The 27326-nt window shown below is 40.7% G+C and overlaps 1 protein-coding gene across 16 annotated transcripts in view; it reads right to left on the bottom strand.

Annotated features, from left to right (window-relative positions):
• The window catches only part of RIPK1 (receptor interacting serine/threonine kinase 1), a 40013-nt gene extending 17701 nt beyond the window's left edge, over positions 1-22312 (bottom strand). Inside the window, exons 1-7 of one of the 16 annotated variants that reach the window (XM_070244838.1) lie at positions 21950-22286; positions 17890-17977; positions 11772-11994; positions 10785-10941; positions 8300-8437; positions 6547-6775; positions 4571-4720 (exon numbers count right to left, since the gene is read on the bottom strand). In XM_070244838.1, coding sequence (XP_070100939.1) covers positions 4571-4720; positions 6547-6775; positions 8300-8437; positions 10785-10941; positions 11772-11923 — 826 coding nt within the window. In that variant the 5' untranslated portion in view covers positions 11924-11994; positions 17890-17977; positions 21950-22286. Of the gene's footprint in view, positions 1-4570; positions 4721-6546; positions 6776-8299; positions 8438-9627; positions 9746-10784; positions 10942-11754; positions 11995-17889; positions 17978-20309; positions 20390-20952; positions 21834-21949 lie in introns of those variants that run through there. The other 15 variants (XM_070244847.1, XM_070244843.1, XM_070244837.1 and 12 more) reach the window with 15 other exon arrangements.
• Positions 22313-27326: the final 5014 nt, after the last annotated feature.

Genomic DNA, 27326 nt, shown 5'->3' with positions numbered 1-27326 from the left:
AAGGAAAGTAAAGAGAGTAAATTTTTTATACTTCACTCTAACCAGTAAAATAATGACATCAGTAGACTATGATAAATTATGTAAAAATAATGTAATACCTAGAGCATCCATTAGAAAAACTATACACAAAAATACAATAGATAAATCAAATTGGAATTCTAAAAAATGTTCAAGAACCCACAAAAAGGCAGGAAAAAGAAAACAAAGAAATGAAAAACAGAAAGAGCAAACACAAAACAAAATAAAATGGCAGATATGATCCCCAACATATCAATAATTACATTAAATGTAAATAGTCTACAAACACCAATCAAAAGACAGAGATCGGCAGAACAGATTTAAAAAAGTGACCCAACTATATGCTGTCACAAAAAACTCACTTCACATATAATGATTACAGGCAGCTGAAAGTAAAAAGGGAAAGATATATCATGTAAACATTAATAAAAGGAAAGCAGGGTAACCATATTAATACCCAATAAAGTAGACTTCAGAGCAAAGATTACCAGAGACAGAAAAGGACATTTATATAATGATAAAAGGATTGATCCACCAAGACAGAGCAATCCTAAATGTATATGCACCAAACAACAGAGATGCAAAAGACGATAGAGCTAAAAGCAGAAATAGACAAATTCACAATTGTAGTTGAGGGACTTGAACACCCCTCCCTCAACAACTGAAAGAACAACTTGACAGAAAGTCAGTGAAGATACCGAAGAACTCAACAATACCATCAACTAACAGGATCTAATTGGAATTTACAGAACAATCCACCCCATAACCATAGAATACCCATTCCTTTCAAGTGCCCACAGGACATATACCAAGATACACAATATTCAGGGCATAAAATAAACCTCAACAAAGTTGAAAAAATTGAAACACACAAATGTGATTTCTGACTACAGTGAAATCAAGCTATAAATCAGTAACAAAGATAAGAGGAAAATGTCCAAACTCTTGGAAATTAACCATCACACTTCTAAATAATACATGGATAAAAGAGAAAGTCTCAACAAAAATAAAAAAATGCTTTAAGTGAATGAAAATAAAAACAATATAGCAAAATTTGTGGGACACAACTAAAGCAGTGCTGAGAGGGAAATTCATGGCATTAAATGTATGAAAACAATAAACATTAGAAAAGAGAAAAGGTTTCAAAATCAATAATCTAAGTTCCCACCTCAAGAACCTAGAAAATAAAAGCAAAACAAACACAAAGCAAGTAGAAGAAAGGAAATAATAAAGATAAGAGCAGGAATAAATGAAATGGAAAACATAGAAACAATAGAGGAAATCAATGAAACAAAAAGCTGGTTCTTTGAAAAGATCAATAAAACCAACAAAGAAAAACAGACGACACAAATTCCCAATATCAGGAATGAAATAGAGGGCATTGCTAGAGACCCTGCAGATATCTAAAGGATAATAAGGGAGACTACAAACAACTCTACACACATAATTTCACAAGTCAGATGAAATATTCCATTTCCTCAAAAAATACAAACTACCACAACTACTCTGATATAAAACAGATCATCTGAATAGCCCTATAACTATTAAGGAAATTGAACTTCATAATTTAAAAACTCCCAAAAAAGAAATCTCAGGGTAAGATGGTTTCATGGGAGAATTCTACCAAACTTTTAAAGAATTAACATTAATTATACACTTCTAGAAAATAGAAGAGGAAGGAAAACTTCTCAATTTATTTTACGAAGCCATTATTGACTCTGACATCAAAACCAGACAAAGATAATACAAAAAGCAGAAAGCTATAGAGAAGTATCCTCATGAATATACATGAAAGTCTTAGCGAAACATTAGCAAATGGAGTTCAGCAATATACAAAAAGAATTATACACCATGACCAACAGGCTTTATTCCAGGGATATGAGGCTGGCTCAGTATTCAAAAATCAACTGATGTAATTAATCTACCACATTAACAGGTTAAAGAAGGGAAATCACAGCATCCTATCAATCAGTCCAGAAAAAGCATGTGACAACATTCACCATCCACATTCATGATAAAAACTCCGAAATAAGAGGAAGAGATATGGTGAACTTCCTCAAGAAGACAGAATCTATGAAATCCCCACAGCTAACATCACACTTCCTGCTCTCCCCTAAGACTGAGAACCAAGTGAAGATGTCTGCTCTCGCTGCTCTTATTCAAGATAGTGCTAGTTGTTCTTCTGTTAGCAATAATTTTCTATGACTCTCTTACAAAAAAAAATGGACTTAAGATACACTTAAATGTAAAACTGTAAGAATTTTAGAACATAAAAGAAAATCTTTGGGATCTAACCCTGACAGTGTTCTTAGACTTGACACCAAAAATACAATTCATAAAAAGAAAAATTAATAAACTAGACTTCATCAAAATGAAAAACTTTTACTCCATGAGAGACTTTGCTAAAACGATGAAAAAACAAGCTACAGATTGGGAGAAAATATTTGCAAACCACACATCTAACAAAAGAATAGTACATAGAATATATAAAGAACACTCAAAATTCAACAGTAAAAAAGCAAGCAATCCAAATGGAAAATGGGCAAAAGACATAAAGTGACATTCCACCAAAGAAGATAAACAGATGGCAACTAAGTACATGAGAAGATATTCAATATTATTAGCCATTAGAGAAATGCAAATTAAAACCACAAGGAGATATCACACTACATACCTATCAGAATGGCTAAAATAAAAAATAGCAACAACATCAAATGCTGGCAAGGATGCAGAAAAACTGAATCACTCATACATTGCTGGTGGGACTATAAAATGGCACAGCCACACTGGAAAACCGTTTGGCAGTTTCTTAAAAACAAAAAACTATGCATGAAACTACCATATGACCTACCTATTTTACTCCTGGGTATTTATTCCAGAGAAATACTTGTATTTTTGTGTATATTATACACAAAAACCTGTTACATGAATATTTACAGTAGCTTTATCCTATTAGTCCAAACTGGAAACAAACCAGATTGTCTCCTTCAAGGAGTGAATATGCAAACTGTGGCAACTCCACATCATGGAATATGACTCAATAACAAAAAGGAACGAACCACTGAGACACACAACAACCCGGGTGAATCTCCAGAGAATTACACTGAGCGGCAATCCCCAAAGGTCTATCATGATGCTGTTTATGTAACATTCTTGAAATGACAAATGACAGAAATGAAGACTGGATTAGTGGTTGTCAGAGGTGAAGGAGGCAGTCATTTCGGGAGGGAAGTGGGAGTGGCTAGAAAACGGCAACTGGGAGGGACCCTTGTGGTGATGGAAATGTTCTGTATCTGACTATATCAATGTCAGTATCCTGGTTGTAATACTGTGCTGTAGCTTGGCCTAGTTTGGGGAAACAAGGTAAAGGGTCCATGGGACATCCCTGTGTTATTTTTTACAATTACATGTAAATGTACAATTATCTCAAAAATAAGAACTTTAACTTAAAAAAAAAAAAGCGAAAAAGGCATGAGAGAAGAGAACAAGATAAGCCAGGAGAAAATTTAGTCTGACTGAGCAAGTAAGAAAACCAGCAACTAAATCAAAGGACCCTCTAATCCTTTGGTGGTTGTGGTAAGAGGGGCGTTAATTCTCTTTTCTCATGGCAGGAATATGTAGAGAACATGCTTTGTAGGCTCCACAGTGCCTGCCTACAATTTATTTCTTCCTAATCTGATTCTCTTCTTTCCTCTGCCTCTTAGCAAGATCTTGGGTAACACGGGGGGATGGGAAGAGGTGCAAGGATGTGACAAACAGTCATGCCCCTTTCTTTCTCCCTCTACTACAGGTCCAATCCAAATGACAATATACATTTCCAAAGATGCCAGCTACAAAAGGGAAGAAAAAGAAATAAAAGAAGCTAAGAAAAAGAGGGCCGGTGGAAGCAATCCAAGTGTCCATTGACAGATGAATGGATAAACAAAATGTGTGATATACATATCATGAAATACCACTCAGCAATGAAAAGGAAGAAATTCTGACACATGCTACGAGAGGGATAAAGCTTGAAGACATTACGCTCAGTGAAGTAAGCCAGCCACAAAAGGAGAAATACTGGATGATTCTTCTTACATGCGGTCCCTAGAGGAGTCAGACTTATAGAGATAGAAAGCAGAATGGTGGTTGCCAGGGCTTGGGGGAGAAATGGGGAGTTGTCGTTTAATGGGAACAGAGTTTCAGTTTGTGAAGATGAAAAGATTTTGGAGATGGATGGTGGTGACAGTTGCACAGCAACATGAATGTACATAATGCCACTAAACTGTAAACTTAAAATTGGTTAAGATGGCAAATTATGTTACCTTTATTTTAACACAATAAAAAAAGGTAATTATGAAAAAAACGAAACAAGAAGGCCTTGTATGCCTTCATGCTTTTGGGAGGAATGGGATCTTTTCATTGAACAAAATGTTTGAAATGTAGAAAATCAGTTTGAAATTATAAGTAAAGTGGAACTCTGTTTTCTGAAGACTCACAGCAGTTCCAGGCAAAATCTTACTGGGAAAATTGCAATGTAGGACATATCCTACACAGGTGTAAAAGATGCTCTTACCAGCAAATGTTGGCCGAACTTCTGGATTTGCCTCCCAGCAATGCTTCATGAGGCTGATAATCTCCTTTGGGCAGTACTCAATGATGTCCTCCACGTTCGGCCTGTTCCCAGATTTAATGCAGATTATCAACTGCTGCTCACAGATAGCATCTATAAAGCAAAGAGGAGTTTAAGTTGAGACTTTCAGGTCCTGCTCCTCTCATGATGACAGAACTCAGACAATGCCACTTATCTCTCTCTGCCTAGGGTATGCTTTTAGTATAGCTGCCTCATCTGATAGGGGCAAATGGCCACAGTGACCAGGAGTTGGTGTGTTCCATTGCAGAGACAATCAAACAACAATTTAGATGAAAGACAGAACTCCCAACAAAGCTGCCTCCTGTTAGAACAAATGGATTATGTGGATAAAGCCAATGGCATTCTCCAGATTTTAATACAGAGACAAATATGGTATAGCTCTTGCCGTTAAGGAGCTCAGTTTAATGGGAGTGACTTAAAATAGAGAGTGGTAATTGCTATTCAAGAAGTAATTATAAGTGGTTCTGGTAACACTAGGTCAGAGAAGGCTTTGTTGAGTCCAGGAAAATACGCAGGAGTTATCCAGGTAAAGAATGGGGAAGGAGGACTCAGAGAGGAGGATTCCAGGCTAGGGAAGCAAGATATGAATAGAGTGGAAGTTCCAAAAATCAGGATGCATCCTAGAAGGTAGAAGCAGTTCCGTATAATTGTACATACTGACTACGGAAGGAGAGGTGAGGAATAAGGCTAGAGAGAGAAGCAAAAGGCAGACCTTAATGGGCCTCGTATTCCATACTAAGGAATTTGAACTTTATCCTGAAGGCCACAGGGAGTCTTGGGAGAGTTTTAAACAGGTAAGTGAGATGGTCATATTTGCCTTTTAGGATGCAGTTTGGCTGCAGTGTGAGTGGCGGACTGCACGAGGAGCCGAAAGCAGAAATACAGAGGGTTTTAACCAAATAGAGGCCAATGGGGATAGAGGGAAGTGGATGGATTCAAGACGTATCTTGTTGAATCATACATACACCTTAAAGTCATAGGTTTTGATGTCTGATTGGATGTGGGAGATGAGGGGCAAGGCTGAGTCTGGGATGACTAAGGTTTCTGGTCAGATTACTTGGTAGATGGATGGTGATGCTATTTTCTGAACATATTAGAGGAGCAAAGCAGACTGGGCTACAGGGAGAGCATTTAGAAGATGAAGTTGTTTGGAAGAATGTTACTTTGGAGGTTCCTCTGTACATGTAACAGATCTGACCAACAGGTATGTGTATATCCAGGCCAGGGCTAGAGATAAGAGATGAAAGGCATCAACAAAAAGGTGATCATTAAACCACACGAGCAGATAATCACCTAAGAAGAATGGATAGGAAAATGTCCATTAGTTTAGGCACTTAACAAACTGAAGAATGACTACTTGTGTATCTGCTCTCCTGCACGAACCATGTCTTTCTCATCTTTATATTCTCAATTCCAATTAAAGTACCCACAGTAAGTACTAAAAAGAAGTAATTCTTGAATAAAATAAGTGAATGTATGTAAGTATAAAGTGTATATCTTGTAGTATAAGAGGCTAAGTCCTAATAAGCAAAAGCAAGCAAGCTTTCCTGTCCAGGAAGAATCCTGGAATTTACAGCACTTCCCAAGCTTAGACGCATTATCTAAGTAGGATGACTCCTACTTGTCCTGTGATCCTTGATTCCTAAAATGAGATTACTCATTCCTTCAAAACAACTTACTGAGCACCTGCTATGCTGCGGGCACTCTGTGTAGATGCTGGGGAAACAGCAGTGAGCAAATCAGATGTGCTCCCAGCCCTTGTGGAACTTACAGTCTGGTAGGTAAGACACATAAAATGCACAATCAACTACAACTCTTAACCGATTTCATTGAAGACCATTATTTCATTTAACGATTTTGATTAATACCCAAATCTCACCCCTCTACAAATGTCTTACTTTCATATGGCTCTTTATTTGCAAATATTGCCCAAAGCACTATGGCAAAGCTATACACATCTGACTTCTCTGAGGGCTTTGCGTTGACGTCGTTCAGATGCTCAGGGGCCATGTAGCAGAGGGTGCCACCATTTTTCTTAGAGGTACTGTTCAGTTTCCGCTGCTCATTGTGTTCCTCCTTAGTCAGTTTACTCCACGTCTTAAAGGAAGCAACGCCAAGATCAGCTATCTACAAGAGACCAAACCAATGGGATTGTTCTGTGAAGGCTACAGGCAAATCAGATTTAGCTTTAAATTTTGGGCTTATCCAGTAGACATGAGGTACAGGGAATCTTCTAGAAATGGTTGCACTAGATAGGTTTAAAACAGCTACTTCTGAACAGACTTATGGAAACTTTGTGTTTCTCCAGCCATCTGGAAAATCTCCCCTAAAAAATGTCCATGTGAAATTCTGTTATCTCAGGTTTTTTGTTTTTGTTTTTGTGAGGAAGATTGGCCCTGAGCTAACATCTGTGCCAATCTTCCTCCAGTTTGTCTGTGGGACACCGCCATAGCACGGCTCAATGAGCGGTGTGTAGGTCCACATCTGGGATCTGAACCCACGAACCCTGGGCCACCAAAGCACAGCATGCAAACTTAACCTCTATGCTACTGGGCCAGCCCTATCTCAGCTCTTATGCAATAAAACCAAGGAATTTGCTGGGGGCAAGGGGGAAGAGAGGAAAAGCGGAAGACCTTTCTGACATGAACAAGAAAACATGTTTATTCTAATTCCTCATTTACTCTGCATAAGTTTCTCAATTATTTCTGAGCCAGGGAAAAAAACGGTATTTTCTTCTCAGCAGATTTGTATAGCAGATGATGACTAGGTACGGCACCTTCTATTTTCCAAATGGTGTCCAGAAGCCCATGGATGCGAATTTCCAAGGATTCCAAAGACACGTTGAGGATAAGGACTGTGGTGCTACTTGTTTAGAGTTGGTAACCTGAACCTAAGAGAAGACAGGATGGGAAGAAGGAGAAAAACTGACAAAAAAGCAGAGAGAAAAATACTAAGGTCAGACACAGAACAAAGAGGGAGGTGGCAGGGCAAAATTACAGAACAATACAGTTAAGAAGAAACCAAAGCTGACAGTTTCACTTTTGCCTCTAGGAATCCAAGCATTTGAGGATGAATTCTGGCATTTTATTATCTAAAATCCACAGACTCTAATCCAGAAGATAAGAGAGAAGTGATTAATGTAAAGAAAGAATCTTCCTTTAAAGACAGACAAATAAAAATGCCCAAGACTAGAATGCAGTTTAGAAGCAGAATCTTCTGTAGAGGACGCCTGCGTAAGCACTTCCTCAGTTCTTCCCCCCAACGCCACTTCCCCTTTCAGATTCTTGTGCTTGGACTCCTGCTGCCAAAGCCAATGGGATATGATGCTCCGCCTAGTTAAGTCTGGCTCTTGAGTGAACAAAAGAAAAATCTCTTTCCCTTCTTCCCTTTACCACAATGAAAAGAGAGTTTTCAAAAGGAAACTGATAAAAAAAATGCAGGTGAAAGTAAACGAATAAATAAAAAATATAAACTCTATCAAGTCTGTACCTTTCTTTTCAATCCCTGATAGAGCTTTTCAGCAGCACCACCACCAGTTATAAGATGAGGAATGTCTTCCTGACCAGCTACCATGTCCAAAAATGATGTACAGTGGAGAATTAAAACGAAAATTGCCCCAATTTTCGATGAATCTTTAGACTGTGGTTTTACCTTAATGTGAAAATCGCCGTCCACGAGGATGTTCTCAGGCTTGAGGTCCTTGTGTATTACACCTTCACCATGTAAGTAGCACATTCCTTCAATGGTCTCCATAATTATCCTTCCTTTCACAGAAAGGGGGATACTGATCTAAAACAAGTGATATGAGGTCTATGAAATGAAAAGGCAATCAACCAGGCCAAAGCAACTGTTTCATCCAAGAGAGTAATGGGGAAACCGTCACTGGGTTTGCTTCCAATGCTGCAGTCACTGTAAAACAAGGCTCCTTTCTTTAAGAAAGATTTCATCCCAGGTGCTAAGAGTATTACTGCTGTGTTTTGTCAGAGTAAAAATAAAACTTCTACACCAATATTGTAATATATAAAAATGCTATAAAATTAAGCTCCTTGAGAAAACCCTATAGTTATTATTATTATTTAGGATGTATCCTTACTACCTAGCGTGGTGCCTGGAATGTTTGTTGAATGAATGGATAAATAAATATCCAAAAAAACACAAATATGCTCTATGGTATACTAATATGACATGCTACTATATTAAATATGTGAATAATATTCATGGAAATGTGTGTATGAAATAACTAAGAGAAAAAAGAATATAAGGGAATGTGTTCACACTGATTACAAATATGCAAGAATTAATCTATGAGATAACATGGTGTTAAAACAATGCTGGAGTGAATTTCATATCTGTTTGGTGATTTAGTATCAGATATTTCAGGTTTTTGTAGAGTGTCAGTTCACTCTTACAACTGTATTCTAGTTATGTGAACATCAATGTTAATATAGATGATATCAGTTTTTAGTATAGTGGTTAAACAATACTTTTGCTTAACATTGAAAAACCAGCAACAAACTCTCCCTCTCTCGCTGTTTCTGTGTATGTGTGTATATGTGTATATGTGTGTATATGTGTGTGTGTCTGTAGTCCCTAGTTTACAAACAGGCTGTTTCCTAAAAATTTATATGTACGCTAATCGTTTGAAAACAGAAAAAAAATTTAAATGACAGAAGTTAGATTTCCAAGTCAACCCTTCAACCATATTTAACTCATAATGGAGCTGAACTACAGTATTAATAGCCTGATTACCATAGTACAAAAAATAGCAGAAAAAACTTTCCCTTCTTCCTTGGTATACCTTTGGACTTAGGAAAAAATTCTGATCAAGCAAAGTGGATTCCCTTCTCATCCCTCTCTCTGCTTCTCTCTGTTACATCCTCCTGACTTTTTTCCTGAGCCCCAACTGGTGCACTCATCTTTGGCTGATCCCACAGAATGCCTCTTGTCCCAAATAACCACCTCCCAATCAAAATACCTACCTACTTCATGCAGCTGATCTTATCTAGTTTTGGGGAGAAGAGCAATCTGATCAAATTACAATTCAACGTGTATAAATGATCATCTTTTATCCTTCCCATAGGTACTTGTGAGAGATGTCTGTGATTTAAAAGAAGTGACATAGCTTCAGGCAGTTGGGTTGAGGAGAAGAAGGGGAAAGGGGGAATATTTGCCATAAAGGCAGTCATATCCCTCCAATCCCACACACAGTCTGTGCTTTGGCTAAATCCAGTTACTTGCCGTTTCTAAAATTTGGCATACTCTCGTTCCTTTGCACCGGCCAATCTCTCTGCATGGAACATTGATTTCATAATTCTCTGCTTCGAAACCTCTACTCGCCTTTCACACTTTGGCTCAAGCATCCTCCTTCTGGAATCCCTTCCTATCTATCCCACGCTGGAGTGAGTGCCTCTCCTCTGTGTCCCCACAGCACACCGTGAGGATGTCTATCAAACACCATTACACCACACCGTTCCCTTACTTATCTGGCCCCCTTGACTTGTCTGGGTCATATTTACTATTGCTCCCTGAGCAACCAGCACAAGGCCTTGCTCTTAATAGGTACATAAACTTTTAAAAAATGCTTTAAAGTTATTTGGTTTTGGTAAACAATTTTTATTTTCCTGTCTTACCTATCCAGTGTTGTTGCTTCTAACATTCTATACTTAACCTATAAATTTCTTAAACGATATCAAAGTACAATCTTTAACATTCCATCTTCTCATACAGTCACTTATAGTGTACATCCTTCTATCAATCAATCAATATTTAATTGTTATCCATTACGGATACACCCCAGGTCAGACCATGTGCTCTATGAAGACAGTGCCCATCTCGTGGATCTCAGAGTGGCTGACAAAAGCCAACTACAATACTAAGACATAGAGGGGACCCTCCAACTGAGGGATACAGACAATTGTCTGCAGGGATTGAGAGGAGGTGAGACCACTTTCTGGGCAGAGAAAAGTCAAGGAAGATTTAATGAGGGATTGACTTCAGAAAATCCAAAATATACAGTAATTCACAAAGGGATTATTTTATACCAACAAGCTACAAAAGAATACCACGATAATAACGACACAGACAACCAGCACCCAAGTTGCTGGGCCTGGAGGGTGCACAGCAAAGCCCTCTCTACCTCAGCTTTCAGCACACGCATCAGGTTGCCCTTCGTCATGTACTCCATCACGAGCGCGTAGTTGCCTTCTTCTATGATGATGCCCAGGAGCTTCACCACCCGATCGTGTCTCAGCCTGTGCATCATCCTGCCCTCCTCGAGGAGGGACTCGTCATACCTGGGGAGGGACAGGTGCTATTAAGACGGGCGGTGTTAGCCCCTTTTAGCTTTGTGCCCCCAAAATACGCACGACACACCTTGACACATCACATCGCACATGCTTCTGTCATTACTTGTGCATGTACTCATCTCTTCTAGGCATGGACCACAAGCTATAGAAGGCAGAGCAGTTTCTCGTTGATCTTTATAGTCCTCCTTCCCAGTGACTGGAAGGGAGTGTTCAAGAAATGTTCAATCGATGAACGAATGAAAGAAAAGTAAATGAACAACAGCAATGAAACACAGCCTGACAAAAGGATTGTGTTGGACAGTATATCAAAAACTGCCGCCTCTCTCTGCAACCACTCTGGCAAGAAGAGAGAGAAGTAAAACAACTCCACCAATTGCTTTGAAGAGAGGGTTCCCAGAGCTTCTAATTAATGAACTACCCTTTTTTTTTTTTCCATACTTAGGGCTGGTCCTCACCAAAAATGTAAAGAAAGTAAACAAGTCTATCTTCATTGATCCCTCTCATTTTCTTTTCATTGCCTCCCTTATCACCCTTTATCTCCTTCTCTTTCTCTAGTTCTTTCCCTTCATTTCTCTCCCATTATTTACCAGCTGTGAGCTCTTCACTAACCAGCCTCAGAATCCTCATCAGTGATGTAGGGATCATAATAACCACCATGCAGGGTTATTTGACATGAAGCCTGTGTGCTGACCCTTACACCACGGTCCGTCTCCTCCTAAAGCCTGCGCTCTCACCCGTGGCCCCGGCCTACACCTCTGCGATAATGCTTCCCACGGCCAACCCATCATGTGCTCCACCCACCTCTGCTCCCCACTCACTCGGTGCGCTTGGGCCCTGTGTAGACCTTTTTCAGTATTACGAGTTCGTGGGATCTGTTCAAACACAAGGACACCTTTCCGAAGCCCCCGCTGTCTAGATACTCCTGCTCCAGGAAGTCGGTAGATTTCATCTTAATGTCATCCAAGGACATGATTGGTTTCCTTCTGAATACTCAGAATGCCCAAAAATGCACCACTTTTTCTTTTCCCTCGGAGCTGTGCCCTGTAAAGAAAAGAAGAGGACATCTCAGTGCAAAAAAGGTCATCATTCAAAAACTTATGGAAAGTTTCACCACAAGCTTAGCGCGCCTTTATTTTTTGAGGATAGATTTACAGTCTGTAAGATGAACTGTTTTTCATATTTCCAAGAATCACAGAACACCACAACTTTTATTCCTTAAACTTTCATTTCTGGCAACATTAACAACAAGAAAATTTTAAAAACTCTCTTGCTACAAATGACCTATACAGTCATGCGTCACCCAACGATATGTTCTGAGAAACGCGTCATTAGGCAGCGTCGTGTGAACATCACAGAGTGCACTTCCACAAACCTAGATGGTACAGCCTACTACACACCTGGGCTATGTGGGACTAATCTTCTGGGACCACTGTTGTATATGCAGTCCATCGTTGACCAAAACGTTGTTGTATGGCCCATGACTGGATATGTCGGACAACATAATGCAAACATCCATTCAAACACATACCTAGGCTCAGTACAAAGGAAAATAACTCCAGAGACTGAAACAAACGGCACTGGCCCACATGGTGGCTGCTATGGACTGAATGTTTGTGTCCACCCCAAAATTCATAGGTGGAAGCTCTAACTCCAATGTGATATTAGGAGGTGGGGCCTTTTGGAGGTAATTAGGTAATGAAGGTAGAGGCCTGGGAAATGAGATTAGTTATAAAAGACATGAGAGAACTTGCTTTCTCTCTCTCTTTCCACTATCTGAGGATACAACGAGAGAATGGCCATCTGCAAACCAGGAAGCGGGCTCTCAACAGACACTGGATCTGCTGGCACCCTGATCCTGGACTTCCAGTCTCCAGATTATGAGAAATAAATGTCCAATGTTTAAGCCACTCAGTCTATTTAACTTGTTAGAGCAGCCAAACTGATTAAGACAGTGGCCCTGTGGGGCACTGCCAACCTTGACATCCAAAGGTCAGGGTTTAAAACCCAGCCAAGGACAGGAGTTGAGGTCAGGGCATGCAAGAAAAGAGGGTTGGCACAAAGACTCCCCCCTTAACATGGCACTCCTCAGCGTGCTACCCTTCAATGAAAGGATGGACTAGAAAAAAAGCAGTCCACTAGCAAAGGAACTTGTTTGTCTTAGACTGGGCACGAGGTATAAAAAGAAGTTTTCATGTGACTTCATCAGCTTGCGCCTGTCTTCAAATAGATTTGGGTTTTGAATTTACACTCCTCTTAGGGCCAGGATCCCCTAAGCTGATAACTTTTATATAGAAAGTGGTCACAGGCTGATGACATCCCTGTGTTGTAAGGCTAAAGTAAACAAAATACCTTCAAGCCAGACCAGACAAGATTCTCGCAAATGGAGCCTCTTAACATGAGCTCCCTTTCCAAAATTATATTAACACAAAAGAAAAAGTTCACCATGAGCCAGATCCAGCAAATACAACAAAAAGCAGCATTAGGCACCAAAGAACTTCAGGGAATTAAATAACTGAATATTCTTAAAAAATAACAGGTTTAAAATAATTATGAACAAAAGAAGGAACTGGAAAAACTTAATAATGCACTATGCAAAAAGAATAGGAAGATACAAAAAGGATGAGAATTTGGAGAATGTGTGTATTAGTACTATGAAGTATACAATGTACACAATCACAAAACAGAACTATTTGCCTCATCCTTCTTCCCTTCTTTTCTTGCATTCATTCATTTTCCCCAAACTGAAATGAAGAATAAAAATCCAAGGTGGACCACAAGGAGATAGCACTACACACCCACCAGAATATCCAAAATTAAAAAGGCTGATACCATCAAACACTGGCAAAGATATGAAGCAACTGGAATTCTCATACACTGTTGGTGGGAGTATAAAATGGTACAACCACTATGTGAAAGGTCTGGCAGTTTCTTATAAAACTACACACACATCTACACTATGACTAAGCAATTCCAATCCCAAGAGAAATGAAAATATATATCCCAAAGACTTGAGCACTGTTCATAGCAGCTTTATTCATGATAGTCCCAAACTGGAAACAGTTATCCAGCAATAGGAGAATGAGAAAAGAAAACTGTGGTATAGTCATACAATGGAATACTACTCAGCAATAAAAAGCGACATGACAACGTGAGTGAGCTGCAAAAACATCATGCTGAGTAAAAGAAGCCTTATACAAAAGAATACACTCTGTCTCACTCCATTGATGTGAAGTTCTGGAACAGACAAACCAATCTATGTTGGAAAAGAAACAGTTGTTGCCCAGGGACAAGGTGACAACTGAGTGGGATGGGGCCTGAGGGAACTTTCTGCAGTGATGGTGATGCTCTGGCATCTCAGTGGAGGTCAGGGTTACACAGGCAGAAGCATTTGCCAATATTCAGCAAATGTACTCTTAAGAATTGCAGGTTAATTTCACATCAAAAGAAAAATCCGTAAACGTATTGAACTCTAGTTAGCAGTATGCATGCTGAAATATTTAGGGGGAAGCATACTGATATCTGCAGTTTTCTTTGCAGACAGACTGGTGGAGAGAGAGAGGGATAAGCAGATGGACAGTTATATGATAAAGCAAGCAGTATAAAATAATACAGACGGTGGATATATGACAGTTCACTGGAAAATCTTTTATTTTTATTTTAAATTTTGTTTCTACATTTTTATTTATTTTCCCCTCTACCCCTCACCCAGTTTCTCCTAATAGTACATTTGTCAAAACTAAGAAACCAACATTGGTACATTACTAATAAGTAAACTCCCTAGTTTATTTTGATTTCACTAGTTTTTCTACTAACGTCATTTTTCTATTACAGGATCCAATCCAGGATACCACATCACATTTTGTAGCTCTTGATTTTTAAATTTTTTTTACCTTTTGACGCACTCCCCCCAACCCCACTGCTGGCAACCACCATTAGTCTTCTGTTCTCTGTATCTGAGCTTGTTTCTTTGTTTGTTTCTTTCTTTCCACATATAAGAGAGATCATACAGTATTTGTCTTTCTCTCTCTGACTTATTTCACTTAGCACAATGCCCTCGAGGTCCATCCTGGTTGTCACAAATGCCAAGATTTCATTCTGTTTTACAGCTGAATAATACTCTATGGTGTATATATACCACATTTTCTTTATTCATTCATCCACCGATGGACACTTAGGTTGTCTCCATATCTTGGCTACTACAAATAGTGCTGCAGTGAACATGGGGTGCATATATCTTTTCCAGCTAGTGTTTTAATTTTCTTCAGATAAATATCCAGAAGTGGCATTGCTGCATCATATGGTAGTTCTATCTTTAATTTTTTGAGGAACCTGCATACTGTTTTCCATAGTGGCTGCAACAATTTGGTCACACCAACAGTGCACAAGGGTCCCCTTTTCTCCACATCCTCCCCAACACTCATTATTTCTTGTCTTTTTGATAACAGCCATTCTGACAGGTATGAGGTGATATCTCATTGTGGTGTTGATTTGAATTTCCCTGACAATTAGTGATGTTGAGCACCTTTTCACGTACCTGCTGTCCATCTGTATGTCTTCTTTGGAAAAATGTCTACTCAGATCTTCTGCCTATTTTTTAATCTGAGCATCCGTTTTTTTGATGTTGCGTTGTATGATTCTTTTTTTAAGGATTGACACCTAAGCTAACATCTGTTGCCAATCTTCTTCTTTTTCTTCTCCCCAAAGCCCCCCGGTACACAGTTGGATTTTCTAGTTGCAGGCCCTTCTGGCTCTGCCATCTGGGCCACCACCTCATCATGGCTTGATGAGCAGTGCCATGTCCGCGCCCAGGATCTGACCTGGAGAAACCCTGGGCAGCTGAAGTGGAGTGTGCAAACTTAACCACTCGGCCATGGGGCCAGCCTCTGTATGGGTTCTTTATCTATTTTGGATATTAATCCCCTATCAGATATATGATTTGCAAATATTTTCTCCCATTCAATAGGTTGCCTTTTTATTTCGCTGATGATTTCCTTTGCTGTGCAGAAGATTTTTGGTTTGACATAGTCCCACTTATTTTTGCTTTTCTTGCTTTTACTTTTGGTGTCAGATTCAAAAAATCATAGGCAAGATCTATGTCAAGTTTACCGCCTGTTTCTTTCTAGGAGTTTTATGGTTTTCAGGTCTTATGTTCAACTCTAACTCATTTTGAGTAATTTTTGTGTACGGTGTAAGATAGGGGTCCAGTTTCATTCTTTTGCACGTGACTATCCAATTTTCCCATTACCATTTTATCGAAGAGACTGTCCTTTCCCCATTGCATATTCTTGGCTCTTTTGTCATAAATTAATTGGCCATATATGTATGGCTTTATTTCTGGGCTCTCTATTCTGTTCCACTGATCTGTTTTTATGCCAATATCATACTGTTTTAATTGCCATAGCTTTGTAACAGAGTTTGAAACCAGGGAGCGTGATGCCTTGAGCTTTGTTCATCTTTCTCAAGATTGCTATGGTGGTTCGGGGTCTTTTGTGGTTCCACACAAATTTTAGCACCATTTGTTCTATTTCTGTGAAAAATGCCATTGCAATTTGTATGGGGATTGCTTTGAATCTGTTGATTGCTTTGGCTAGTATGGACATTTTAACAATATTAATTTTTCCAATCTGTGAGCACAAAATATCTTTCCATTTATTTGCGTTGTCTTCAATTTCTTTCCTTAATATCGTGTAGTTCTCAGTATAAAGGTCTTTCACCTTAGTTAGATTTATTTCTAGGTATTTTATTCTTTTCAACACAATTGCAAATGGGATTGTTTTCTTAATTCCTCTTTATGATAGTTCGTTATTAGTGTACAGGAATGCAAGAGATTTTTGTGTATTGATTTTGTATCTTGTAATGTTACTGAATTGGTTTATTAGTTCTAATAGTCCTTTGATGAAGTCTTTAGGGTTTTCTACATATAATATCATATCTTATGCAAACAGTAAGTTTAACTTCTTCCTTTCCAATTTAGATGCCTTTTATTTCTTTTTCTTGCCTAAGTGCTCTGGCTAGGATTTTTAATACTACCTTGAATAAAAGTGGCCGGAGTGCGCATCCTTGTCTTGTTCCTGATCTTAGAGGGAAAGCTTTAGCTTTTCACCACTATGATGTTAGCTGTGGGTGTAAAATCTTTTTAATTTGCACTTTGAAACTGTTCATAATAAAAGGTTGGGGGGGGGTTAAAAAAAGTACCTGGAGGGGTTTCTGCAAATGCCTAGGCTGACAGCAATCTCGTGCAGCGGCCTGCTGCAGTCTGGCTCAGGTAACCAACCTTCTACACCTTGTACAAAGACTGTGAGCACCTGGCACTCCGACAAAACTCACATATCAGCAGTGTAGACAATATTATGGACCATCTTCCTGTGATACGAGACATTGCCAAACAAGAGGAAGTACCCTCTAGAAAGCAGCATGTCTGTGGGGCAGACAGAGGAGGTGAGGGGAGCTGCCCAGATAAAGGGCATAAAGACTGAGGAGAGAGGGGTGAGGCAGACACTGAAGGTGAGGTAGTGGAAGCCATAATAATGGTGGGAAAAGCACAGGCCTTTCTCATGTGAGCATGAACTCCAGCTCTGCAATTTATTAGCCCTGTGACATGGGCAACTTACATAAGCCTCAATTACCTCATTTGCAAAAGGAAATAATAATGACTGCTTCACTGGACTGGTAAGTATTATATGAGAAAAAAGTATGTGAAAAACACATTTATTTCCTGCTTTTTGATTCTTGCTACGGTTGGCCCAGCTGCCCACATTTACCCCGTTTCACCGGGCTTTGAGAATGCCAATGCATAGCTGGGGTCACTCTGCTCTGCAACTGTCTACTGACCAATCCCTGTGGGAACAGGAGGACGGAGGGAGACAGAGTAATACGTCCCACTCTTCCTGGCAACCCTCTTAGGGCACATTCTTCTCCTGGCTAGATGCCGCTCACCTTCCAGGGCTCAGCAAGAAGTCATTTCTTCAGTCTTCCATCCTAAGTCTTCCCATTAGACATTTTCACAGCACCCTGTACTTCTCCCCTGAAACAGGGAAGACAGCTATAATTTGAGAATTATTTCTAATTATGCTCACAGAAGGCAGAAAACTATCTTGCACACTGTCTACAGTGCATAGAAGAGAAACTGACATACGGTGGTTGAGCATTAAACAGATATATATTTTTAAAAAAGGACTATTTAGGGGCCGGCCCTGTGGCCAAGTGGTTAAGTTCACACACTTTGCTTCAGCGGCCCAGGGTTGTGCCGGTTCAGATCCTGGGTGCGGACATGGCACCACTCATCAAGCCATGCTGAGGCGGTGTCCCACGTGCCACAACTAGAAGGAACCACAACTAAAAATATACAACTATGTACCAGGGGGCTTTGCGGAGAAAAAAGGAAAAGTAAAATCTTAAAAATAACAAATTTTCAAAAAGGACTATTTAATTGTCCAAAAATAAAGGATATAGTTAAATGAATTACAGGACATTCATAAGATGGAATATTATATAGCCATTCAAAATCATAGTCTGTAAAAATAAGATACATATATACACACACACACACACACACACACACACACACACACAGACAGTTGGCTAGGTATACATATAGATGTATGTACAGAGAAACAGACATAATGAAAGACACCAAAATGTTAGTAAGGATTATATCTGGATGATAGAGTGATTTTTACTTTCTTCTTTACACTTTTATTACATTTTCTAAATTTTCTACAATAAATGTGAATTACATTTATAATAAAAATTATTTTTTAAACAGAATAATCCCTTCACGAATAGTTCTTTATTCTTAGGAATCAAATCTAAGATGCTGATAAAGATTATGTACAAGGATGTTCCTAGTAACATCACATATAACAGCAAAAGCATATAAAACAATTTACAAATATAGAGGAGAGAATAAGTTATTGCTCATTCATACTCTGAAATATATCTATCAGTTTTTAAAAATGCTGAATATGAATGTTTAATAACATAAAAAAATGCTCACAGAGTGAAGAAACAGGAAGAAATTATAACTCTGCCTGTCCACTTGGGTATAGGATTTCAAAAGCTTGAGGAGGAGTTCCATTTGGCATCTCTCCTTCAGCCCAGGCCTTGTCTTCTCAAATCTGCCAAGACCGGCCAGGATGTGCAGTGCCTCCAGCAAGCATGACGGCGCCCGGGGAAGGGGCCTCCAGGCGGCTCCACAGCACCTTGTGAGGCTGGTTCCTGACCCAAGTCAGTTCTCCTTACAGTCATGCAGTTTCCTGGTTTACTCTGATCTTAATCTTATGCATCTTTTGCATGGTTTCCAATGATTTCTTTTGTTTTTACTGTTTTTTCCCACTTTTTACCAATCAACAATTCAACTTCATAAGCACTAAATAGGAAGGCCTTGTGAGAGGTTTAGACACCCAAGAGTCAGTAACACACTGAACAAAGGCAGGCAGATGAGCACACCACAAAGCCATGTTTTAATGAGTAATTAACGAAGGCACACTTGCCTTTTATATCATATTATGATAACTAATTTCAACTAAAAATGTAATTGTATCCCTTTTAATGGATTTCTTAACGTTTTTGCATAAGTGGGTATTAATTCAGGGACTCAGAGAAGCAAATTTTTCCACTGAAATTAACTGAAAATTCCCAAAAAATTCACATATTACTTTCTAAGGTAGGTAAGTCTATATATCAAAATATTTATATCTACATTCAATTTTATCAATTATACCTCAATAAAACTGAGGAAAAATAGAAACAAATAATAATTAATACCAAAAAACTGGACAGAATGAACTTCTGATACTAACAGCCAGGACAGTGGCTGGAGGTGGGGAACGAGAGGAGGCACAGGAGGTTTCAGGAGTGGCGGCAACGGGTCTATTTCTTCACCTGGATAATGTTCACTTTGTGATACGTCATAGAGCTGGACAGCTATGATCTGCGCACTTTTCTCTGTGTTATACTTCAATAGAAACGTTTTTTAAAAGGTATCCATATTTACCTTTCAGCGGTAGAGGACTATTTTTTCAATTTTCTAATGATGACCACACATAATGAGTCTGACAGAAAATGTTGGTTGCCTACCTATCACTGTCTTACCTGCTAATAGAATTCTCATTTTACTCAGGTATCCAACACAGACTTCTCTAAGAATCTCTGATTAAAACAGCTTGATGCTTTGCCCCAGATAAATAAGAGGTCTGAGCAAGCAAGAGCCAAATGATGAGCAAGAGACAAGACTCAAAGCGTTTAACCATGCACTATCATGTACATTAGCCCAGGATGACTCCGAGAGGTAAGTTTTATTTTCATCATTCCAATTTACAAATAAAGAAAAAAAAATTAGAATTTAAATGATTCACCTGAAGTGGTAGATCTGGAATCGAACCCTTGCCTCTTCACTCAGACTTCCACTATCAATTCACTAACACGTGCTACTTCTCTAGTTAGCAAACAATAAATGTCTGGGTTAAAATCAGATGCAAAGACCTAATCTTACAGCCTTGCTTGCCTACATTAAATGAGTATGCTATGGTCAGAAACACAGGGAACGTACAGACTAAATTTTTAAAACATACTCAAATATACTGTTCAAAATCAATATTCTACAGGTTAAAACAATCATTTTTGCCAGAGTACAATATCCAATGCACATCATGCTATTTTTTCCAAATTTTCAGATTACATTGGTGGTATTAATGTTATGGATTAATAAGCACTACATAATAGTTTGCCACTTTGGAAGTTGATATTTTGGGAATTTTTATTAATTCTCATTAATATTCACAATCCTGAAAGTACAACATATCGCTGGTGCTCAATATAGTGCAGAAAGGAAAATGAAAATTATAGTTAATCATTATTGCTGTTTTACCAGTAATACTAATGATGATACACCCCAAATTTTATTTTAAGTAAGCTTAATCTTTCCTTTTTGTGTTTAGATGAGCTGCAGGTTTCCACATTTCTCATTGACCACAATTTCCTCTCTACTCTTCTACCTACCTGGTGGTTACAAAATGGAGATGAAATCACTCTACATTCCAAGGTTCACTCTGTGCCTTGATTTCCTCCAGTGTAAATCAGTGAAGAATTAAAAGTGGTCTAAAGACCAAAGGACTTTTGCAAGTCAAACAGCCTCAGACTCTGTCCAAGATAAACACGAGCTCTGCGCAAAGGGCCAAATGATCAGGAAGACACAAAGAAACGAAGAACCCCTGCGACTCTTTGTGGGGTTTTGTCAAATGCTTAGGAGGAGGATGTAGCTTATCTTCTTCATAACCCTGAAGAGAATCTGCAGCACTTCATAAAAGCAAATGCCACTAACCACCGGAGAAGCCGCCTATACTTACGACGTTCATCCCTTTTGTCGCTGTGGCTGTTGGCCCTTCTTTCCCATTTGCCAGCCCACGTCCAGGATTATGCGGAAAAGCTTTTGATTGTCTTTGCAACCCGCTGCGGCCCCAAGTGCAGCAGTAAAAGGGCCTTTCAAAGGGCTGGTAAGAAGTCCCAGCCAAGAGAAGATATCTCTCTGTAGATACCCAACGCTATTACGGCAGGAGCATCCACTACTGCATCTCAACGACACTGCCCACCATCTCTACCAAAACACCACCACCAAAACGAGGTTCCAAACTCACACCGTTATCGTGGAGCGAGGGCAGGCGTCTGCCATTGTACGGATTTACACCTAAACCTCAGAGAAGCAGCCAGGCCGGGGCTGGGACAGCCAGCTGCCCCGGGCCCGACTCCCCGGAAGGCCGGGGCCACCCCCAGCCGACTACCGGGAGCGCCCTGGGCGCCGCCCACCACCGCACGGGCCACTGACAGCCCGACTTCCGGGAGCACAGCCGGAGCGCTCCCCGCCCGACTTCCGGGCGCGCCACGGCCCTCCACCGCCCGCACGCCGCGCCAGGAAGCCCCGCCCCGCCCGGAAGGCGGAACGGCGGACCCGGCCGCCGCGGCCGCCGCCGCCGCGCAGACGCACCCGAGCGCGACTTACTTTCGTTTCCGAGGCGAACTTCCTCAGGCCCCGCGAGCCGAGAAGCGGCGGCGGCAGGGGCAGGGCGGGTCCCGCCGCCGCGGCAGCACGCCCGAGCCGGAGAGGGGGTCCCTGGAGCCGGAGCTCGCGGGCTCGGGAGACCGGGCCGCAGAGTGGCCGTCCGGCTGCGTTCACCGCGCGTGGCTCCGTGGCCTGCGTCCGGCGCGTCCAGCCGCAGCCCGCGCTCGCTCCCTCCGGGGTCGTCGCGTCGGCGCGCCTCGGGGGGTGGGCCCACAGGGACCGCCGCGTCGGGAGCCCGCGTCCGGCCCGCGCCGTTTCTCCCCGAGCTACTGAGCCCGGCCGGCGGGAGGGCGTGGACTGCTCGCCCCGCCCCTGCCCTGCCCGGGAGGAGGAGAAGGAGGAGGAGAAGGACCGCGCGAGCGCCCGCCCCCGCCAGCCGGGCCTGGGACCCCGTTTTAGAAACCCAGTGATCTGTCAGCCTAGGGATCGCGGCTTCACCTTGGTTTAAAGCGAAGTGGGAGGCCCGAAGAAAAGAGGAAATGTCACCTGGTCGTAGGAACCTCCGCGGGGGGAGAGGCAGCTTGGCCCCGGGGAACACGCTGGGTGAATTACCCAGGGGAATGCGAGCTCGCTGTGGACCCCGCTGGAACCTCAGGCAAATTACCGTTCTCACCTCCGTTCACCTGTAAAGTGGGGATAATAACATCTAGTCTGCGGGGCTGCGGAGGAAGAGATGTGGTATTTACTTTGCAGCCCCTTCAAATGGTGATTGGGCAGTCTCAGGCAAAATGGGAAATGCTTGCTGTAGTGTTATATTGAAAGCAAATTATATGCTCAGCATGGTTGCATAGTGTAAAAAGATGTATACATCAAGAAAATGAGAAGCCACAAACTGGGAGTAAATATTTGCAAAAGACGTATCTGATAAAGGACTGTTACCCAAAATACAGTTAAGAACTCTTAAAACTCAACAATAAGAAAATGAATGACCCAATTAGAAAGTGGGCAAAAGATCTGAACAGACGCCTCATGATACAGATGGCAAGCATGTGAAAAGCTGCTCAACATCATAGGTCATTAGGGAATTGCAAATTTGAAAAACACTGAGATACCACTACATGCCTATTAGAATGGCTAAAATCTGAAACACTGACAACACCAGATGTTGGTGAAGATGTGGAACAATAGGAATTCTCATTCATTGTTGGCATGAATGTAAAATGGTACAGTACTTTGGAAGAATGTTTGGCAGTTTCTTAAAAAGCTAAAAATGGTCTTACTATCGATCCAGCAGTCAGATGCCTTGGTATTTACCCAAGTGAGTCGAAAGCTTATGTCCACACAAAAACCTGCAAATGAATGTTTATAGCACCTTTATTCGTAATTGCCAAACTTTGAAGGCAGCCAAGGTGTCTTTCAGTAGGTGAATGGACAAAAACACTGTGATCTGTCCAGACAATGGAGTATCATTCAGCACTAAAAAGTGAGCTGTGAAGCCACAAAAAGACGTGGAGGAGATTTAAATGCTTATTTCTAAGTGAAAGAAGCCAATTTGAAAAAAACCATATAATGCATGATTCCAACTATCTGCCATTCTGGAGAAGGTAAAATTTTGAAGACAGTGAAAAAAGTCAGTGGTTGTCAGGGTTGCAGGGATGGGTGACTAAGTGGAGCAAAGGGGATTTGTAGGGCAGTGAAACTATTCCGTGTGATACTATGATGTGGATACATTATATGTTTGTCAAAACCGGTAAATGTGCAACACAGAGAGTGAAACCTAATGTAAACTATGGCCTTTTGTTGATAACGTTGTATCAGTGTCGGTTGGTTGATTGTAACAAATGTACCACACTGGTGTAGGGAGTTGATGATGGGAAAGCTGTGTGTTGGGACAGGGGACAGACTGTGTAGGAACTCTGTTCTTTCCACTCAGTTTTGCTGTGCAACAAAAGCTGCTCTAAAAAACAAAGGTTATTATTTTAAAAAGATAAACATGTACTTAAAAGACGAAAGGGGTACCTATTCGTTCAACAAACATTTCTTGGCTTGCCAAACAGGTACTAGATACAAGAGTATCTGGTGGTAGAAACAAGTGATTCAATAAATATATACAAAGCACCTGTTTTAGGCACTAACGACTCAGTTGTGAATAAATCAGACAAAAACCTCTACCCTTGTGGAGCTTACATTCTAGTGGGGAGGTAAAAAAATGAAAAAAAATAAATGTGTAAACTATTATGTTAGAAACAAGGTGTGAGAAATGAGATAACTGGAAGGTTTTTGTCCTGAGCATAACTTGAAGGATGAAGTTGCTGTATACTGACATGGGAAAGAATAGTGAGAACAACAAGTTTATGGAAATGTCAGGAGTTCTTTTTGAACATGTTAATTTAAGGTGTCTTTTAAACATCCAGTTGGAGATGTCAGGTGGGTAGGTGGATATATGAGTTTGCAGTTCAAGGAAGAAGTCCAGGTTAGAAATACAAATTAGGAAGTCATCAACATGTGGATGGTATCTAAAGTTATGAGGCAAGATCATCAAGGGAGGGAATGAAGACAGAGAGGAAAAGAGGTCTGAGGAATGACCCTGAGGGCCTCCAATGTTTGGAAGTTGATGAGTTGAAGAGAAGCCACCAGGGAAATGGGGAAAACAGGTCAGGGTGGAGGGGAACCTTAAGAGACTGATCAGTTGTGCCAAATGCTGCAAATGTATCAAGTAAGATGTGGACTGAGAATGCACCGTTGGGTTTGGTTAACATGGAAATTGTCAATGACCATGAAAATGTAAGTTTTAGTGGTATAGTGGGAGCAAAAGCATCTTTGGGGTTGTTTGTTGTTATGCCTTTATCCCAACTCCTAATGACCCTGTGGACAGCAAAGCAGAGCCCTGCCTGATCTTTCTGCGCCATCCTCTCACCTTCTGGCACTCTATCAGCTTCACTGCTATTCACGGGTTTTCATGGCCAGTTTTTTCAGAACGAGGTGGCCATGCCCTTCCTCCTAGTCTGTCTTAGTCTGGAAGCTCTACTGAAACCTGTCCACCATGGGTGGCCCTGCTGGTATTTGAAACAGCAGTGGCAGAGCTTTCGCCTCACAGCAACATGCAGCCGACACAGTATGATATCTGACAGCAGGTGGTGTGGATCCCTGACTGGGAAAAAAACCCAACCACGGCAGTGAGAGCACTGAATCTTAACCACTAGACCACCAGGGCTGGCTGTTTGTAATAGGTTCCAGAAAAAGCTAGAGGAGGTGGGGAGAGAAAAATGAGAAACTGTGAGTATAGTTAGGTCTTTAAAGGAATTTTTCAGAAAAGGAAATGAGATTAATAGGGTAGTAGCTGGAGAGAGAAGTGGGGTAAGAATATATTAAAACCTCATATTTATTCCAAGAAACTTTACAGTCCATTGGAGAGGCAATCATTCCATAAAAATGGAGATGTTATTTAATAAGGGTTATGATAGAGGTATGTACCATGTGCTATGGCAACCAGAAAAAGTTCTACTTGAGAGGATAATAATTCTACTTGAGAGGAAGAGAATCAGGAAAGACTTCACAAAAGAAGTCACACTTAGGTTCAATCTTAGAGTATGAGTGGAGGAGTTCCTATTCTGGTCTTCAAGAACGTATAGAATGAATCCTTCCATTGAAAGTAATAATGGAATATGGGAAAAATATACAAAATGGCTGTTTGAAGGCACTGGAGAGCATCTAACACAGGGAAGACGCAAGAAGCTTCCGTCCTGGAGCAGAGGAAACAATATGAAGTGGCTCCATTTTCATTCACCACAGCTTTTCTCTGAGGGCATTTCTCATTCTATGCAAGGGATAATAGAAGCCGAGCAGAAAGTAGCCATCTCACTGGTGGAGGAATTTGGAACTTGAGGAGCAAAATCTCAGAAATGAGGGAAGTATAGAGAAGTGACCCCCAAATCATCCATTGAAATTACACCCCAGTAATTAGCTGATGGTTAAACCACACACATGTAGGGACAGACTCCAAGAAACCCAGCAGGCAAGAGCGGCCCAGAAGCTAAAAAGCTTCACAGGATTTTCAGTAGCTTCATAGTTGTAGAGAGAGGCTGGGATTCAAGCCTTGCCAGACTGGAGGGGTCTTGGAAATACCTCAGGCTTTCCATTGATACCTCAGATCACTAGGAGTCGGAACCATGCCTGTCTTAGCCTGCGTAGGCTGCCATAACAACATACTAGAGACTGGGTAGTTTAAACATGACACATTTATTTCTCACTGTTCTAGAGGCTGGAAGTGTGAGGTCAAGATACCAGCATGGTCGGTTTTTGCTAAGGCCTCTCTTCCCAGCTTGTAGCTGGCCACCATCTGGCTGTGTGCTCATTCACATGACCTCTTCTTTGTGCGTGCCTGGAGAGAGAGCAAGCTGTCTGGTGTCTCTTCTTACAAGGACACATGTCCCATCATGGAAGTTCCATCCTCATGACCTCATCTAAACCTAACTACCGCCATGAGGCCCCATCTCTAAATACCATCACATTGGAGATTAAGGCTTCAACATATGAATTTGGGAGGGAGACACAATTCAGTCCATAGCAATGCCCTTGAAGGAAGAACATGGACCAGGAATAAGAGCAAAGTTGAAATAACCCAGCTTTAACAAAGACCAGCTCTAGCCAATCTAAATGGAACCACGGTAATTTGGTAGTAAACTATTCACTTGCCATAGGACACTTAACCCTTTTTGTTAAGACATCACTCTGCACCTCTACACTTTCTCATAATGTCTGGCATCCAATAAAAAAGTATGAAACATGCTTTAAAAAACTAGAAATTATCAAAAAACAAAAGAAGAAAAGACAATAGAAATAGCACAAGTGATTCAGATATTAAGTAATCAGACAGGGACTTAAAGTAATTATAATGAATGTCTTAAAGAAAAGAGATGAAAAGATGGAGAAATCTCACCAGAAATCTGGAAGCTATTCAAATAAAGTCAAATGGAGATGACAGAACCTGAATAATATTGTACTTGAAGTTAATCAAATAGATGGGTTTAATAGAGAAGAACAATGGATTAGTGAATTGGAAGATAGGTCAGTAAAAAATATCCAGAGTAAAGAACAGAGAGAAAAGTAGATGGGAAAAAAAGCACCAGAGGGCCAGCCTTGGTGGCCAACTGGTTAAGTTTCATATGTTCTGCTTTGGCAGCCCAGGTTGGATTCCCAGGAGTGGACCTACACTGCTCTGTTAGCAGCCATGCTGTGCTGGCAGCCCACATACTGAAAAATAGAGGAACATTGGAACGGATGTTAGCTCAGGGCAAATATTTCTCAGCAAAAACAAACAAACAAACAAACAAACAAACACAAGAGACACATGGGATGTGATGAGAAAGTCAAATAT

The sequence above is a fragment of the Equus caballus genome, chromosome 20 (genome assembly GCF_041296265.1).
Source record: "Equus caballus isolate H_3958 breed thoroughbred chromosome 20, TB-T2T, whole genome shotgun sequence".
Classification (NCBI taxonomy): domain Eukaryota; kingdom Metazoa; phylum Chordata; class Mammalia; order Perissodactyla; family Equidae; genus Equus; species Equus caballus.
Note: the sequence above shows the minus strand (reverse complement) of the source record. Positions and strands in the feature narration are given on the sequence as shown.